At 39.4% G+C, this 16,986-nt stretch overlaps 1 protein-coding gene across 1 annotated transcript; it reads right to left on the reverse strand.

Moving 5' to 3' along the window:
• Nucleotides 1–1,697: 1,697 nt before the first annotated feature.
• G6pc2 (glucose-6-phosphatase catalytic subunit 2) lies at nt 1,698–9,864 on the reverse strand. Its single transcript, XM_004651929.2, has 5 exons — nt 9,647–9,864; nt 8,985–9,094; nt 5,722–5,833; nt 3,408–3,523; nt 1,698–2,209 (listed from the first exon to the last, which is right to left on the reverse strand). Exons 1-5 carry the CDS (start codon nt 9,862–9,864, stop codon nt 1,698–1,700), a joined length of 1,068 nt encoding a protein of 355 aa, XP_004651986.1.
• Between the last annotated feature and the right edge of the window lie 7,122 nt (nt 9,865–16,986).

Raw genomic sequence — 16,986 nt, forward strand, 5'->3', positions numbered from 1 at the left:
AGAGACATTGGCGCTCCCCCATAACTGACTGTTGCTCCCATAATGCATGCCCCTCTATCCCCATGGGGTTGACCTCCATCCCCAATGAGGAAGGCCTCTTCAGAAGAAGGGGCAGGGAGGAGGGAAAGGATGGTACCAACTTGTGTTGTTTACATACTAAATATGCCCATATCTAATAAAAATAAATTAAAAGAAAAGAAAGCTATTAAATGTGTTTTGTAAAAGCAATAGCACATTCTCTATAAATATATTTGGGAAGAACCCAATAATGACTTTAAGTTTTAGAGATGCTATTTCCCACAATTAATAACTTGTCAAATATCTCTCCCTTCAGCTGCTGTATGCTCATAAACATTTATGGGACATTTAATATATCACCACCTAAAACAATTCATGTATTGATATTCTTGAGAAGATTTACATAAAACATTATGGTGGATCACAGGCCATCAATGTATAGCAAAACCGGACTCAAAATCTTTGAGTTTGATTTAAATGACACAGTTCTCAAAGTCCAGAATTCCGAGGAGGAAACAAAACAAAACCACCCTTACTGAGGAATTATATAATTATATAATTAATTGGTATAATAGTAACATCTTATAATTAATAATATCTGAAGTAAAGCTTTAGATTTTCATCACAGTTTAGTGTACATTGAGATTAGTCTTCCCAGCCAACGCACAGGCATTACATTGTTTTTCTGGGTTAGAGTAACTTGACTTTCCTGGTTTTGAAATACTGATTCTTTAAAATAAAAAATGATGTCTTTTCTGGTAAATAATATTCTGGAAGATCCTGTTCGGCAGGATTTATTGAAATATTGACAAGTATTACTCTGAAACAGACCAAGAGATCAGAGGTTCAAGTCCAGACAGGAGCCTGGACATTTCATTTCTACTGGGTAACTGTGTGCTTTCATATCTGTCGCCATTGCTGGTCCTGAAAAGGTGCTGTATTTAGTACAGAAATCAAACTGCATGTGGCATTTCAGTGCCATTTCTAGAAAAAAAAATAGCTGTCTTATATATAATCATAGAATTTAAATATAAGCATTTACCATTACTGATTTTTACTTCTTAAAAATGAAGAAACAAATCATAGTGTCATGGAAGTATCTAACAGAAGACTTTGGTTCAAATTCCTGCTCTAAAATAACGCGGCAAGTTGTGTGACCCGAAGGGACCTCCATTTCCTCGCCTGAAAACTGAAAAGGCTTCGATTTGACTGTGGCCACCAGTGAAATGCCCACAGGCAGGAGAAGTAGCCAGGCCTTAAGCTGATAAAACATCGCACCCCGAGGCTCTGCGGAGGGAGGCGCTGCAGCCTGGAGAACGCAGAAAGCCCTCGCCTCTGACGGGACCAATGGGCACCGAGCTCCGGTCAATTGTCTCTAAGTGGGTAATGCAAACCCTGCATTGCCACATAGTCAGGTTTTTCAAGAAACTATAGAAGTTAATATTTTTAGTAAAAAAAAAAAAAGTAATGCTTATAACTAATTAAAAGAAACAAAAAGATCTTTGGGAAGACCCAACTAAACCTATGTGTGTGATGGCTGGGGCTTGTGGGCCACTGTGCTGCGTGCGACCTGACTGAAAGGTGGTCCCCAGTGTCTTCCTGTTCTGGGGTTCAACGGAACAAACGCAGGCGGAGGAGGGGGATGCTGGGACCACAGGGCCCCCGCCCTCTGCCGAACTCTAGTTGATCTTCTTTCCCCTGGGTTGCATCGCCGTGTGGACGCAGTAGGGAATCAGAGCCACCACGGTCAGAGGGATGGACGCGCTCTTGCAGAACGACAGCACGTAAAACAGGTGCTCGGTGTGCGTGGGGACGTGGACGAGGCGGTAGAGCTGCAGGGCGGTCACCGAGGTCGCGGCGCAGAGAAGGCGGAAGCGCGGCTTGTAGCCGTTCTCCCCTCGGCAGCTCAGGAGGAACATGTCCGAGTTGATTGCAAAGCCCAGGCCAAAGAGGACCCCGAGGTTTCTCACCAGCCCGGCAAAAGGCGTGGTGTCCATGTGGATCCAGTCTGGGTTGGCACACCACTTCTTGGCGATGGGGACGGACCACAGCAGGTCAATGTCGAGCATTCTGAGAAGCAGGTAAAAGCCAAGTGCAAACAGGAAGAGGAAGAGGTTGGTCTTCAGGTACAGGCTCAGGCTGGCTGTGAGGATTCCCGGCGTGTATTCAAAGGCCTCCGCCACCAGCATCCCTGGAGATCGGGAAGAGACACCGGCGTGATTGTGTGTGCCCCTGAGTCCCTTGGGAGTCCTCTGCACTACAGAGGGCTTTATACACCCAGCTTTTAGCAATTCCCTAAAGTTTTTTTTATTTTTTATTTTTTGTAGGTATTAACTGATACATATTTGGCCCACAGGCTTTTAACTATCCATATTGGCCCAGAAGGGCCGGTCAAGAATTAATGCCAAGGCTGGAGAGATGGCCCAGCGGTTAAGGCACTTGACTACAATGCCTAACAATTTGGGTTCGATTCCCTAGTACCTGTAAAACCAGATGCACAGTGTGGCGTGTGCATCTGGAGTTTATTTGCAGCGGCTACAAGTCCTGGCATGCTCATATTCTCTCTCTCACTTTCCTGCTTTCTCCTTGCAAATAAAATATTGAAAAAAGAATCAGGGCTAGAGAGATGGCTTAGTGGTTAAGGCTGTGAAGCCTAAGGACTCAGGTTCGATTCCCCAGTGCCCACGTAAGCCAAATGCACAAGGGGGAGTATGTGTCTGGCATTTGTTTACAATGGCTGGATGTCCTGGTATGCCCAATTTCCCCCCCCTCTTTCTTACAAAAACACCCACTTTCCCCCTCAATGTGGACAAATAAAATAAAAATAAGGAATCAGTGGCGTTGAGTAACAGCCCATTTTGTAGGCAGAACACTAATCTAGGTGTTTGCAATTGATATTTGCTTTGCCTTAGCTTAAACAACCTCTGAAAGGTGCATAGGGTCAAAAGCGCATGCATGGTAAGCACAGGTTCAGGGGTACATGGCAGCTACTAAGTGAAGTCCAGACAGAAGTAATTGCTTTAAATGATTCAGACTGTATCTTAGAAACAAATCTCAGGGTCATTATTAAGTCCCCCAAAACAAGACAGAAACATATTGTCTGGAGTGATAAATTGGGAGATGGACTTCACTCTAGTCACACCTCAGGCAAAGAAAATAATAATAACACCATCCAGTTACTCATTTTCATCACTGAATGAGTGCCACTGTCTACAAAGACTTATGATAAGTGTTTTGAACTACTAACACTCCTATGGTAGCATTTTATAATAGTGGCTTGACAGAACTACCTCTGAAATTGGAAAACTGGTTACCAGGGAGAATCTGACACCATTAGACAAATGAAGCAAAGCTTTAAAATACAACCAAAGATAAGAGACCAGATTTACCACCAATCACTCCAAGAATAACTTGATGGGGGAAATGTGTTGCTATGAAGACTCTGGAGATGCAGACACTGATTTGAATTAACCAAAAAAGACTCCAAAGACATGACCAGGTCAGTCTACAATGGAAGAACAGATACATGTGTAAAAAAAAAAAAGCATACATATTGGATCATAAAATTAGGCAGGGCACCAGATATTACTTCTTTTTTGGTGGGGCGGGATTGAGTTAGGTGGGGTCTGGCTGTCACCCAGGCTGACCTGGAATTTACTCTCTAGTCTCAGGCTGGCCTCAAACTCACAGCAAACATTCTACATCCTACTCCTGAGTGCTGGGATTAAAGGTGTGTGCTACCACACCAGACCAGATATTCCTTCTTATTGGAATCTTCCAGGTGTAACATAATATGATTCTCTAAGGTCTTTAACTGTTCAAAATATTTTCACATGTTCTAAATGATTTAAAAACTTTAACAAAGATTCTCACATTTCTCATTGCATTAAATTTACCAGTGGAAAAGTTCACTGCTCGGAAAGAAGGTATTTTGACAACCTTGAATAAGAAAAAAGATTGTTTTAGTGGAGAAACAGGAAATACAAGGTCAGGGCAATTTCTAATGTCTGAAATAATTAAGAATAGGCCATATATATTTTTGTTCCCTGTTATTGTGCTTCCTCTTTTCCCTTTCTCTCTCAGCCTGACTTCATTTGAAGAAAACACACTAAATAGGCAGCTGCCACCCAGACAGAAAGCTCATGAGCACTTCAGCCTGCAGCACAGCTCTCACTGGACAGAATCGCAGGCTCAGGAGTCCTGACTCTTTGATTTATTAGATACAGAAAGTAAGATGTGAAGGAATATTCAATTAGAAGCATAAGCCTGTAAAAATTCTTATAAAATATTAAACTTAAGCAATGCTTGTCAGTCTTATTTTAAGTCACATTAAGTGCCAAAATTCAGGATCCTTGAATGGTTTGTTCTTCACTACCAGACCAACATTTGGTAATTTTCTAATACCAGAAAACTTTCTATCCCAGAAAAGGATTTAAGAGCAATAGAACTTTCAAAGAGGAAGTAAGTAGAGTTTATCCATATGGAATAAGGATTAAAAGGGATTTGGTAATATCAAGGTAAAAATAGATGAAGAAAATATTGCTGTTATAAAAGTAAAAAAAGAACATAAAAATTTTTTAGAAGAACTGTATCTTTTCTAGGTTTGTCAGTTGGGAGGAGGAGTGAATTCTTAGATTATCCCACACTACTCTGCAGAATGAAATACATGGCATACCTCACATTTTGTTTTTTATTTTAGAAGAAGTTTTCTATAATGGCATATGTTATATACCCTATTCTTTAAAAAGTTGGCACATTGCATTGTGTAGCCTGATAGATGATTCAAAGTGGTGTTGGGGATTATTTTAATGGCAGACCCTTTCAGGACAGAAAAGAATCACTCCAATTCCTACAAAGTATTAGTGATTTTAAAGTTCTGTGACTTTCTAAACATTAATAAATCTGCTATATTACGTTCACTAACATCCAAGTTTAAGCTGACCTATTGGGTAGTCTTGCTTTTAAAGATGAGTAGACAGACAATAAAGCTATTATATTAGTGATCTCAAAAACATTAGCTATTCCAAGTAGGAAACAAAATTTTCTAAAATAAATCGATGCATTCAAGAGCAATGATTATTCTTTTTTTTTTTTTTTTTTTGGTTTTTCGAGGTAGGGCCTCACTCTGGCTCAGGCTGACCTGGAATTCACTATAGTCTCAGAGCAATGATTATTCTTAAAACTTCCAGTTAAACTTAAGGAAAGGGAATGTGCATATGGAAATATTTCCTTATATAATTTTTGATGACTTATTTATGAGCTACCAAAATAATAATTGAATTTTGGAAACCCAAAGGCACATTTAGCAAGTCATTAATCAGATAAACATTTCAAAGTTAATTATGAAAGTGTCAATAGCTGCGAGCTAATTAGAACATTATCCTAAAGCAAAATATTAATTTCCTATTTATTCTGCTACTCTGGTTATGATAGAATAAGCACATGTAATTGAACAACTAAACGATATTAAAATGATTTTATTTTATTTTTTGACATAGGGTTTTGCTCTAGCTCAGGCTGACCTGGAACTCATTTTGTAGAACCAAGGTAGCCTCAAACTAAACAATTTTCCTACTTCTGCCTACCGAGAGCTGGGATTAAAAGCATGCACCACCACACCTAGCACCAAAACGAATTTTGAGAGATGACTTTATGTGTTCAAAACTGTCATGCCAATGGTAGAGAAACTGGAGCCAGGCTGACCTGTGCAGAGTGACTGAGAATTTATCCATCCAGCTGACAGTGTGGCTGAGGGCAGCTGTTACCATGACATACCAGACGCAGGATGAGCCCATTGCATGGCCAGATGGACTTCCTGCAACAAGGATAATTCATTCAAAAGGTGATTAATTAAGTATCAAGATCAGAAATGGGACACTAGGGCTGTTGAGATTGCTCAGTGGCTAAGGCATTTGCCTGCAAAGTCTAATGACTCAGGTTCAATTCCCCAGTATCCATATAATGCCATATGTACAAAGTGGCACATGCATCTTGAGTTTGTTTGCAGTGGCTAGGGGCTCTTGCATACCCAGACTCTCTCTGCCTCTTTCTAGCTCTATCTCTCTGCTTGTAAATAAATAAAATGTTTTAAATTAAAGAAAAAGAAATGGGTGGCCAGAGAGATGGCTTCATGGTTAAGGAGCTTGCCTGTGAAATCTAGGGACGTGAGTTGATTCTCCAGTACCCATGTAAGCCAGATGTACGAGGTGGCAAATGTGTCTGGAGTTCATTTGCAGTGGCTAGAGGCCCTGGCATGCCCATTCTCTCTGCAGTCTGTCTGCCTCTTTCTCTCAAATAAATGAATGAAATATTAAAGAAAACAAATGAAACACTAAAATGACATATTTGCTATGAAAATTTTAATTCAGAAAAAATCTATATTTCACAAGGTATATGTAATCCACAAATAGATTAAAGTAAGGAAAACTGAGTCAAATTGTGTTCAAATATATCATTTCAAGAAACTATTTCAAAAAGAACACACACACACAAGGAAAGAGTGAGAGAGAGAGAGAGAGAGAGAGAGAGAGAGAGAGAGAGAGAGAGAGAGAAGGAGAGGGAAAGGGAGGATGGGATAAAGGAAGGAAAACAATAGGGACATAGTTGAAAAATACTCTAAATCTCTGATTTTTCTTCTTTATACCCAGAGCAGTCTAGATTCTTGCCCATTCTTCCTAATATGGATAATGATGATTAGTGGTGTGTCAAATATAATGAATGTGACTTTCAAGGAAATTCTACATGGCTCTGATCTAGTATGGCCACAAAAGACCATTCCTGATTATTATGAACGTACAACATATATAATGGACCATAACTTGAATTCTGTAACAAAAATGTATTTAAAAGAATCTTTTCCCCAAATTTTCAAGCTGATTAATTCAAGTGTGATTAAGAACTTGGGCAGTTGTACCAAAATCTGACATAATCTTATTCATTCTTCAAATATACTTATTTTCAACTGACAAGAAAATTAAAGGACTTATATTAGATCTGTCTTGAATCCATTTATTTTCCATGAGCTGAAAATTCAAACTCTAAAGGCTCCCATTACAGTGCCTGTGGTTTACTGATCGTGCAAGCAGCTACTTGCTTATGTTATGGCCACTGCAGTGAGAACCTCTGCCTTACAGTGGAGACTGTACAATGCTGGAAAGGGGTATTAGTCCTGGCACAAAAGGCTTGGGTCCAAACAGTCTTTCTAGCAACAGAATGCTTTTCACATACTGCTAGTTGGATTTTTTTTTTTTAATTTTACTTTCTCTTACTTTTTGTTTTTTTGAGGTAGGGTCTCACTCTATCCCAGGTTGACCTAGGATTCACTATGTAGTCTCAGGTTGGCCTTGAACTCATGGCAATCCTCCTACCTCTGCCCCACTAGTGCTGGAATTAAAGGCATGCACCACCATGCCCAGCCACTAGTTTTATTTTTAATCACCGTACTTTGGTGTTTGTTCTGATTTTTAACCCATTAGACATTCATTAAGGTTAAAACAACAACAACAACACAAAACACTTCCTTGTTTTTTTTGAAGTAGGGTCTCATCTAGCCCAGGCTGACCTGGAATTCACTATGTATTCACAGGGTGGCCTTGAACTCGTGGTGATCCTCCTACCTCTGCCTCCCAAGTACTGGGACTAAAGGCATGCACCACCACGCCTGGCAACACACCTATTTTTTTTTTTATTTGCAGTAATATCCCTCCTATATCATGTTCATTCTCTTTCTTGCTCACTCTGTCTCTTTCAATAATAGACAAAAATAGCATAGCATTTCAATTGTGTCCAAGATTATCCATTCATGCCATCTATTCCTTCATCTGTTTATCATATACTGGTTTCACAGAGATAAAAGACATTTAATCCCTGCCCTGATGGGACACATAGTCTAAGGAGTCAGATATATGAAGCATTAATTATGGCATGTTAAATAATATGACAGATGTGTATATACTTATGGGAACAAAAAAGGCATTCAGACAACTCATGAGGAACTTACATGTTTGTAGTTTGTTTTAAAGGAATGTCAAATAGAATTTTTAATGGGGTACAACATAATGTCATTTACACACATTAAAATAACATGTAATTTTTCTTTCCATTTAGTTTCAAAAATTCCTTCTTACACTCTTAAATTCAACTTCCACAGTAAAGATGTTACAGTTATACAGAATCTTATGATTGAAAAACAGCCTCCTTATATACCATACATATAAGAAAAATAAAGAAATATGTTCTAAGGAAATTGTTCTAGGATTAGAGTTGGTCTTTACTGGCAGTAATAATACTGAAATGTCCTTACCCCTCATACAAATCATCTATTCCTCCTTTACTCAGGAGACTCTCAGAAGGCCTATGACCATAAAGCTGCTCAGCAGCAGATAAGTCAACATTTCTAGGATCTTAATATAGTTCCTTGAGAATTTGTCTTGTTTTCTTAATTTTTTGTTTATTTTTATTTATTTATTTGACAGAGAAAGAGAAAAAGAGAGAGATAGAATGGGTGTGCCAGGGCCCCCAGGCACTGCAAACTCCAGACACATGCGCCCTTGTGCATCTGGCTTACATGAGTCCTGGGAAATCGAGCCTCGAACTGGGGTCCTCAGGCTTCACAGGCAAGCGCTTAACCACTAAGCCATCTCTCCAGCCCTTTGTCTTGTTTTTTGTTTTTATTGGTTTTAGAATCAGACCATTGCATTCTTTCAAAGAGTAAATACCCAAATATAAAGTTATTTGGGAAGTATTCTCCTAATCTACCCCTTCACAAATAATTGAATAGAATTTTATTATTCTTACAATTTATTACCTTTCTCATTAGCAGTTTTGATGCTTATGAATTCTAGGCATTCTCACTCATGACATTTTCTTTGACAGTCTATACATCATATTTGTTAATTGGATGGTAACCATGCATAAACAGTCTGCTGGAATAGCTTCAGTATTTTAATACTACTTTCATGGCTTACCTGGGCCTGTTTCGCATGTAGTAGGAAACTGTTCAAGGCATGGGCTTGAGTGATTTGGGTAAATCTGAGTTTCTTGAATCCACCAGTAAGGACGATGACCAAATAATATCCTGCATTTAAAGACATAAATTTCATACATATTTAGATATAAAACTATTAAATAATTGGAGACTTGGTATTTTTTCCTATAAAAATGACTCAGGCAAATGGCCAATGGAGAAAGCTCATATTCATACTCTGAAAGTAAGTGGGTTCTAGTCTGTCTTCATTATAGAAATGATGGTATTTGGTATCTTGACATGTTCTCACAAACATGCTCGTTTTTCCTTGAAAAGGAACTTCTGTGGGTGCTTTGGGTATCTGGGAATATCAAAGTAGTCCTTAGAGGCATCCATCTCTTCATTGTTGCTCTGCTTGTTTAACTAACTTCTTTAGTCACAGGTTTGTGTCAAAGGGTTTTTGAACTCCATTCATAAGTCAGTCAAAGTGTACATTTCTATCCTTTTTGTAAATTCTACTCATGAACCTGGTGTTCCAAAGTAACTGATATGTTTGAAAATTTTTCTAAGTCCAACTATACACATCTTAAATTTGATCACTAAGCCAAAGTTACACGCTTAAAAATAAGTTTTAGAAGAAATGAAACAAAATCGAAGCCTTACCATTTAAATATAAGATTGAACCAATCCCCAATGACTGCTACCCATATCATCTTGGTTCCAACTGTTTGATTAAGTTGAAACCAAAGTGGAAAATAAATAGAAAAGATATTCCTAGGATCTCCAACACTGGACATAAAATTTAGAAAATCATAGTAGGCTCGGTAGTCTTTCTGCAAATGCTGAATAATAAGCACTCCATTCCTGTGAAGGAAATCCATCTGGAAAAAAGACACAGTCCTAAACGTAAAGTAATTGGAGCTATAGCTCACTGAGTCCACCGTTTTTATATAGTACCCTTGTGGTGTGTTGAGCCATTACTGTTGACATGTGACACTGACCATCTGTGGAGAAAGCACATCAGTCCTCCTCATATGTTTGATTTTAATTGGTGGAAAGGAGGTGAAGTACATGCTGATCTGGGGCAATTTGAGGGGAAATTTGGATAGAAGCACAATGAATTTCTTATGCAACCTCCCTTTTGTGTGAACAGTTGGATCATATTTGCTTGAATTTTTTTCATAGTTCATTTCCTTCAAGGGCAGACATTAGCAATTTCTATGCTTGGCTAGAAGACTGCACAAATAATTACTGCTTGACAGAAGCCATGCATTTTAATTTAAGATACACTAGGGCTCTCTGACTATTTTACTTGGCCTTTTAGGGACATGGTCAAGTAAATATCTAGGCATGAAAAATTTACATGATGTGACAAATTAGTTTCTGATCATATACTATTAAACAAAAACAGTTTGGTATGTCTTTATTATTAAAGAAAAATAGAATAAGTAAAGAGAAGGTATACAATACATGAAAGATGGATGGAAGTATGTTGTTTTGTTTTTGACTGTGAGGTTTAAAAAAAGCAGAAATGGAAGTGAAGTCAGTTGAGTAGTAGAAATGTGTCAGGATGAAGCTGCTTTTGGGATTTTTTGTTGTTGTTGTTCTGTTTTGCTTTGTTTTGGTTTGGTTTTTCGAGGTAGGGTCTCACTCTAGTTCAGGCTGACCTGGAATTTACTATGTAGTCTCAGGGTGGCCTTGAATTCATGGTGATCCTCCTACCTCTGCCTCCCAAGTGCTGGGATTAAAGACATGCACCACCACACCTGGCTTCTTTTTATTTTTTTTCATTTCTTTCATTTTAAAGTTCTTTTTAAAATTAATTAATTTTTTATTAATTAGTTTTGTACCCAGTTAATACAGTCAAGTTGGTACCATTGTTAGGCTTTTCCATGTCCTACCCCTCCACCTGGCCCCTCCTTGTTGAGGTATATGGGTCATGCATTGTGGAGTTAGCCCACAGTTATGGGTAGGAGAAATGTCTCTGTGTATCATGACCCAATGTGTGGCTCTGACATTCTTTCCACCCCCTCTTCCGAAAAATTTCCCTGAGCCATGTTGGGTTCATTTTTGGTCTGCTTCAGTGATGAGGTATTGGGGGCCTCTGTATCTCTGGATATCTGATTTTGTAGGAGTTGATTGTTCTCTCTCTGTTTTGTTTTTAATTGACTGGAGAATCAATGAAGAGGATTGGGGAGTTGTTCTCATGACAAAAATCAAAACAGACTACAAAGAGCTTTCTACAAGTCAGGTGACTGGTTTGTTCAAAACTGTTCAGTAGACAGAAGTAGAAAATATACAAACAAATATGTAAATTGGGGGTGAGTAGAGAGCAGCACAGAGACCTAAGAACCCCAGAGTGCAATGCTGGTTCTGTCTGGGAAGGTTAGTGAGGAGGCCATCAAACCCTACTAGGTGCTGAGGGTGCAACTGGGTTGCATTGGATTGCTATCTCCCTGTTCAGAATGTTTTTTTTTTTTTTTTTTTTTTTGGTTTTTCCAGGTAGGGTTTCACTCTAGCCCAGGCTGACCTGGAACTCACTCTGTATTCTCAGGGTGGCTCGAACTCACGGTGATCCTTCTACCTCTGCCTCCCGAGTGCTGGGCAGAGTGTTGTTTTTGTTAAACATGGCCTGCCTCACTAGAAACCTTCTTCATTGGCTAGGAATATCACTTTGAACTACTATTGGAGTTGCCCATCACTTTGCAGCATCATTGACATAGAGCATCCGGTGCCTACAGGGTAACTTTTCAGAAGAAATGCATTGAATGACCATGAAAAATCTCTTGGCATGATTTGAAAAAAAGTCACACCTTTGTCTCATCACAGATCTATTAAATTCCTGGTGTTGACCAGGGCCTTAGTATTGGACAAATGTCCCAAATGATCCCATGCAGAATCTGTGTTTAAAATCACAGTTCTAAAATGATTCAGATGAGACATTATCCCTGACTAATCAGCTTTTACTTCTGGCTTTTGGTTTGCATATTCAGGTTGTAACAATTCCCATAATCTCTTTAATGAGCCATGAGAAAAGACATAACTCTCCTGTATTCTTTTTCTAAGAAGTATTTGAACTACATAATTTATAATATTCATTCTCTTCAGAAGTGTCTTGTCCTTAAATTAGGATGTGAGTGATATCAAATACATTTTGTCTTACAATTAAAAATTAAACTTTGTGCTCATTCTACACTTCAGAGTCTGTGGGCTGTGATGAAGCTGACTCCACATTAGCTTTTCATCATAGGCAGCTAATTTACAAAGACTGTCTCCAAAGCACTCTAGTTCTGGCGATTTTGAGCTAATTAACTGAAGCAAAAGCACCTTGATTTCTTTTTTTTTTTCTTTCACAAAACCTGCTAAATCTTTTTTTTCCATCACTGTTCATCAAGTCTTTCATGTCTTAGTTTCTATTCACTTGCTCTGCATTATCTTCTCTGACCAGATCCTCATCCTCATGCCTCCTTTGATAAATCTTCATTTTTTTTGTTTTCTGCTTTTTTTTTTTTTTTTTTTTTTTTTTTTTAGGTAGGGTCTCACTGTAGCTCAGGCTGACCTGGGCTTCACTATGAAGTCTCAGGGTAGCCTCAAACTCATGGCGATCCTCCTACCTCTGCCTCCCAAGTACTGGGATTAAATGTAGACGAATTTGAAACCTTGGCCTAAAAAGACACCTTGCAGTGCTATAAGTACAGCTTGATGGACCATTCTGGTCAGAATTGAAAGTCCTAAATGCAGTAATAACTATGGACTGTGAGGTTTGGCTTATGACAGTGAGAAAGAGCTTTGCCTGGACTGGGCTAGAAGCAGTTTGTGTGAGAGGCTTGCTGTTGTACTCAGGTCCTTAGAAGTTGTGCAGGGTTGCATTGCATAGAAATGGACTGTTGTGAGCAGAGGGATATGGCACAGAAAAATGAAATATTTGGGCCTAAATTGCTGCCCATCCACCTGCAATTATTTAAGAGATTACAACCATTGAGATTGGGCCAACTGACCTGCACTGGGGCAACAGGAAGAATGTAGACTCTTCTGAAAAGGCCTGAGTGCTCAAGGAGTGTCCTGTTCTTCAACGTCTGCTTTATTCCCCCCTGGATTAACAAATTAACACCCTACCTGGTATTGTATATAAGAAATACAAGAAAAAGAGGATCATTGAATTTGCAATGTGGTCTTGTGTTTTGGAAATAGCCATGGGCAGTGTGAAGTAGGTTTGCTGGATTTCTGCGTGGAGACCCAATGGAGCAGTGAGGATTAACCTGGGTTGCAGTGGAGACCCAGTGGAGATGCTGGAACTACAAGAGGGCTGCTAAGGAAAGATGCCAGCCCTGGATAAAGTTTTCCAGGACTGTGAGTAGTTTAGCTGGAGGGGCATAATTGGGACTCCTGAGACTTGTTGCTGGCTAGAATTATCGAACTTGGAGACTTGTTATTGACTAGAGTTGTTGGACTTGGAGCTACAGAGTTTGATGTTTGCTCTGTTTAAATCTTGTATTGGTTGAATATTCCTTTGCTATGCTCAATGCTAGCTTTTGAGGTGTGAATGTTTATTCTGTGCCATTATGGTTTTTGGAGGGGATTTTTGGTATTATGGCTGAGTTAAAAGACCTTGAATTATGGGGATATTTGAACATCATTAGGATTGATAAAAAAGCGGGACTTTTAAAATTGGACTAAATACATTGCATTTTACATCATGTATGGTTATCAGGTTATGGGGGCCAGGAGCAGAATGTGGTGGTTTGAGTCAGGTGTTCCCCATAAACATGTGTTCTGAATGTCAGGTTCCCAGATGATGGGATTTGGGAATTAACACCTCCTGGAGTGGGTGTATTGTTGGGGGTGGGCTTATGGATATTATAGCCGTGTCCCCTTGCCATTGTTTGGCATACTCTCCTGTTGCTATTGTCCACCTTATGATGGCCAGAGGGTGTTGTCCACCCTCTGCTCATGCCATTATTTTCTCTGTCATTTTGGAGCTTCCCTTTGAGACTGTAAGCCAAAATAAACCCTTTTTTCCCAAAATCTTCTCTTGTTGGGGTGATTTCTGCCAGTGATGGGAATCTGACTGCAACAACATATTTGATAGAGTGACTTTGAAACCACACAAGTATTTTGTAGAATTATGAAACAAAAGCCAAATTAAAAGAAATTTGTGCATGTTTCTAAAGAAACAACAAACTTGATGTCTCATACTGGTGTACAGTTTTCATCATTTATATTCCTTAGTATTGGGGCAGGTTAATCTTCATGGTCACCTTGATTGGCTGCATTTAGAATCACACAGGATGTTTTAGAGAGAATTAGCTGAAGAGGAAGGTAGATGGCACCATGTCATGGTTTAGGGTCCAAGGCTGAAGAAAAGAAAAAAAAAAAGGGGGGTGCACTTGCATTCCCATTTCTCTACTTCGGGTGCACGAACATGTGAGCACGCAACTTCTCTCTACCCTGAAGAAGACCTGCACCTACCAACATGCCTTTCCCACCATCATCACATGTATACCCTGAATTATGAGCCAAAATAAATCTTTTCTCCCTTAAATGTGTCCTTAAATACTTAGCCATAGCAATAAGAAAAGTAACTCAAACAGTTAACTTGCCATCTATCACCAGAGGATCTGAGACTTGGGGTAGAAGTGTACCCTAGAACCTATCCCATGTAGGTCATGTAGAAGAGGAGATGAAAGAGGTAAGCTCTTTCTAGCACTAATAATCTCCTAGTAGAGCCTTTCCCACCAGAGCCTGCCTGACAAGTCAAGCTGTGTCAGTCACTTCAAAGACAGGTCTATTAGAGCCTGGTCATGCTTAAGGGCACCTAGAGCAAAATCCAGAAAAAAGTAGACCTATCACTATGTGCATCCTTATTCTTTGTGGTTTTTTGTTTGTTTGTTTGTTTGTTTGTGTTTTGAGTTAAGGTCTTGCACTAGCCCAGACCTGGAATTCACTATGTAGCCTCAGAGTAGTCTTGAATTCATGGCAATCCTCCTACCTGAGCCTCCCAAGTGCTGGGCTAAAGGCATGTGCCACCACTCCTGGCCTTCATACTTTTTTGAAACTCCCTTTCTGAAGGTGTAATCCATGGGCCATCTACTTCCTGTACACAAATTTCCAGGCCTACTACAGAAGTGACTTCATAGAAGTGACGTCTCTGCGAAAGAGTTCAGAAATTTGCATCTTAGTAAGCTCCTAAGACTGTACTTACATATTAAAACTTTTGTCTCAACTCATCACTTCTTTCATACAAGGTATATATTTCTTTCATGACTCTACCAAGTTGACTTTTCTTCCCACTACTTTCTCACATGCTTCTTTCAAAAAATTTAATTGTGTGTGTGTGAGTGGGGGGGGACAGAAAAAGAGAGAGAGAAGCATAGAGCAAGTGTGGGTACTTTAGGGCCTCCTGCCTTTGCAAACAAATTCCAGATGCACATGCCAGCCTATGCATTTGGCTTGATGTGGGTCCTGGAAAATCAAACCCAACCAGTCAGGTAGCAAGCAAGTGCCTTAGCTGCTGAACCATTTCTTCAGCCCCCACATTCTTCATTAATGATTTTTTTCCCACTTGCCTTATTTTGGAGTGTATATTATTTCTTTATTTTCTACAGATACAGACTATTCTATATCCCTCACTTCAGGATCTCTTTTCTATTTCAGTCATTATACTTAATGCATATGGTAGGTACTCAAAAACTATCGGCTTAAATTAACATTGTGTTTGTTTGTTTGTTTGTTTGTTTGTTTGTTTTCAGGTAGAATCTTACTCCAGCTGAGGCGGACCTGGAATTCACTATGTAATGTCAGGGTGGCCTTGAACTCATGGCAATCCTCCTACCTCTGCCTCCTGAGTGCTGTGATTAAAGGCATGTTCCAACATGCCTGGCAAATTAACACTATTTATTATCATTTTGTCAAATAGTTTATAAGATGAAAATTAATTCCATTCTGATTTTATTTGTTTTAACTTTTGTAGCATTAAATTATTATATTTATCAAGGGAAGCACAGAGCCAAGGAAGGGCACCCATATGGCTAGAAATCCCACATGGAGGGCCTGGAAAAGAACTGTGGAAAGAAAAGAAAATTCAAGGAGTTCCTGCCATGTGGGGAGCTGAAAGGGATAAAGGAGACCATGTGGGCAGTAAGGGATAAGGGGCTCAGGCCCGGCCATATCAGGCCCAGCCGAGGATAAAAGTTTACCCACAGCTGGAAACTGTTTTTACTTTTTTTAAAATTTTTATTTATTTATTTGAGTGTGACAGACACAGAGAGAAAGATAGATAGAGGGAGAGAGAGAGAATGGGCGCGCCAGGGCTTCCAGCCTCTGCAAACGAACTCCAGACGCGTGCGCCCCCTTATGCATCTGGCTAACGTGGGACCTGGGGAACCGAGCCTTGAACCGGGGTCCTTAGGCTTCACAGGCAAGCACTTAACCGCTAAGCCATCTCTCCAGCCCCTGCTTTTACTTTTATGAAACAAAGTCTTTCTGTGGATCCCAGGCTGGTATTGAACTCATGATCTTCCTGCCTTAATCTCCTGAGTGCTAGGATGACAGAACATATCTGACTCCAACTCTAATTCTTGTTCAGAGTAAAGTAGGGCAGAATGATAAAACTATTAACAAAATTCTTTTATTGTATTCTTGTGATGACACTAGAGATTGAACCAAGAGCTTTTCATTATACCCTTGAGCTATATCCATAGCCCTCTTCACCCTACCTTTATTTTTGAGACAGGTTCTTACTATATTGCCCAGGCTGTACTATAGAATGAGAATTCTTTAGTCCAGGCAGACATTGAGTTTGCAATTCTCCTGCCTTAGTATCCTAGCAACTGGGACCTATTTTTTTCTCTCTGTGGTGAGGTTTATGCCCAATTATTACATTGTTTCTATTTTGTACTTTGATATCTCTGCTCTATTGGTATTTTGAATATTAAAAAAACTGGTTTATGAACTTTCAAAGGGGAAGGATAAGACTTTGTTGGAACTGGGCTAGTTGTGGGAAG

This window comes from Jaculus jaculus, chromosome 4 (assembly GCF_020740685.1).
Source record: "Jaculus jaculus isolate mJacJac1 chromosome 4, mJacJac1.mat.Y.cur, whole genome shotgun sequence".
Classification (NCBI taxonomy): domain Eukaryota; kingdom Metazoa; phylum Chordata; class Mammalia; order Rodentia; family Dipodidae; genus Jaculus; species Jaculus jaculus.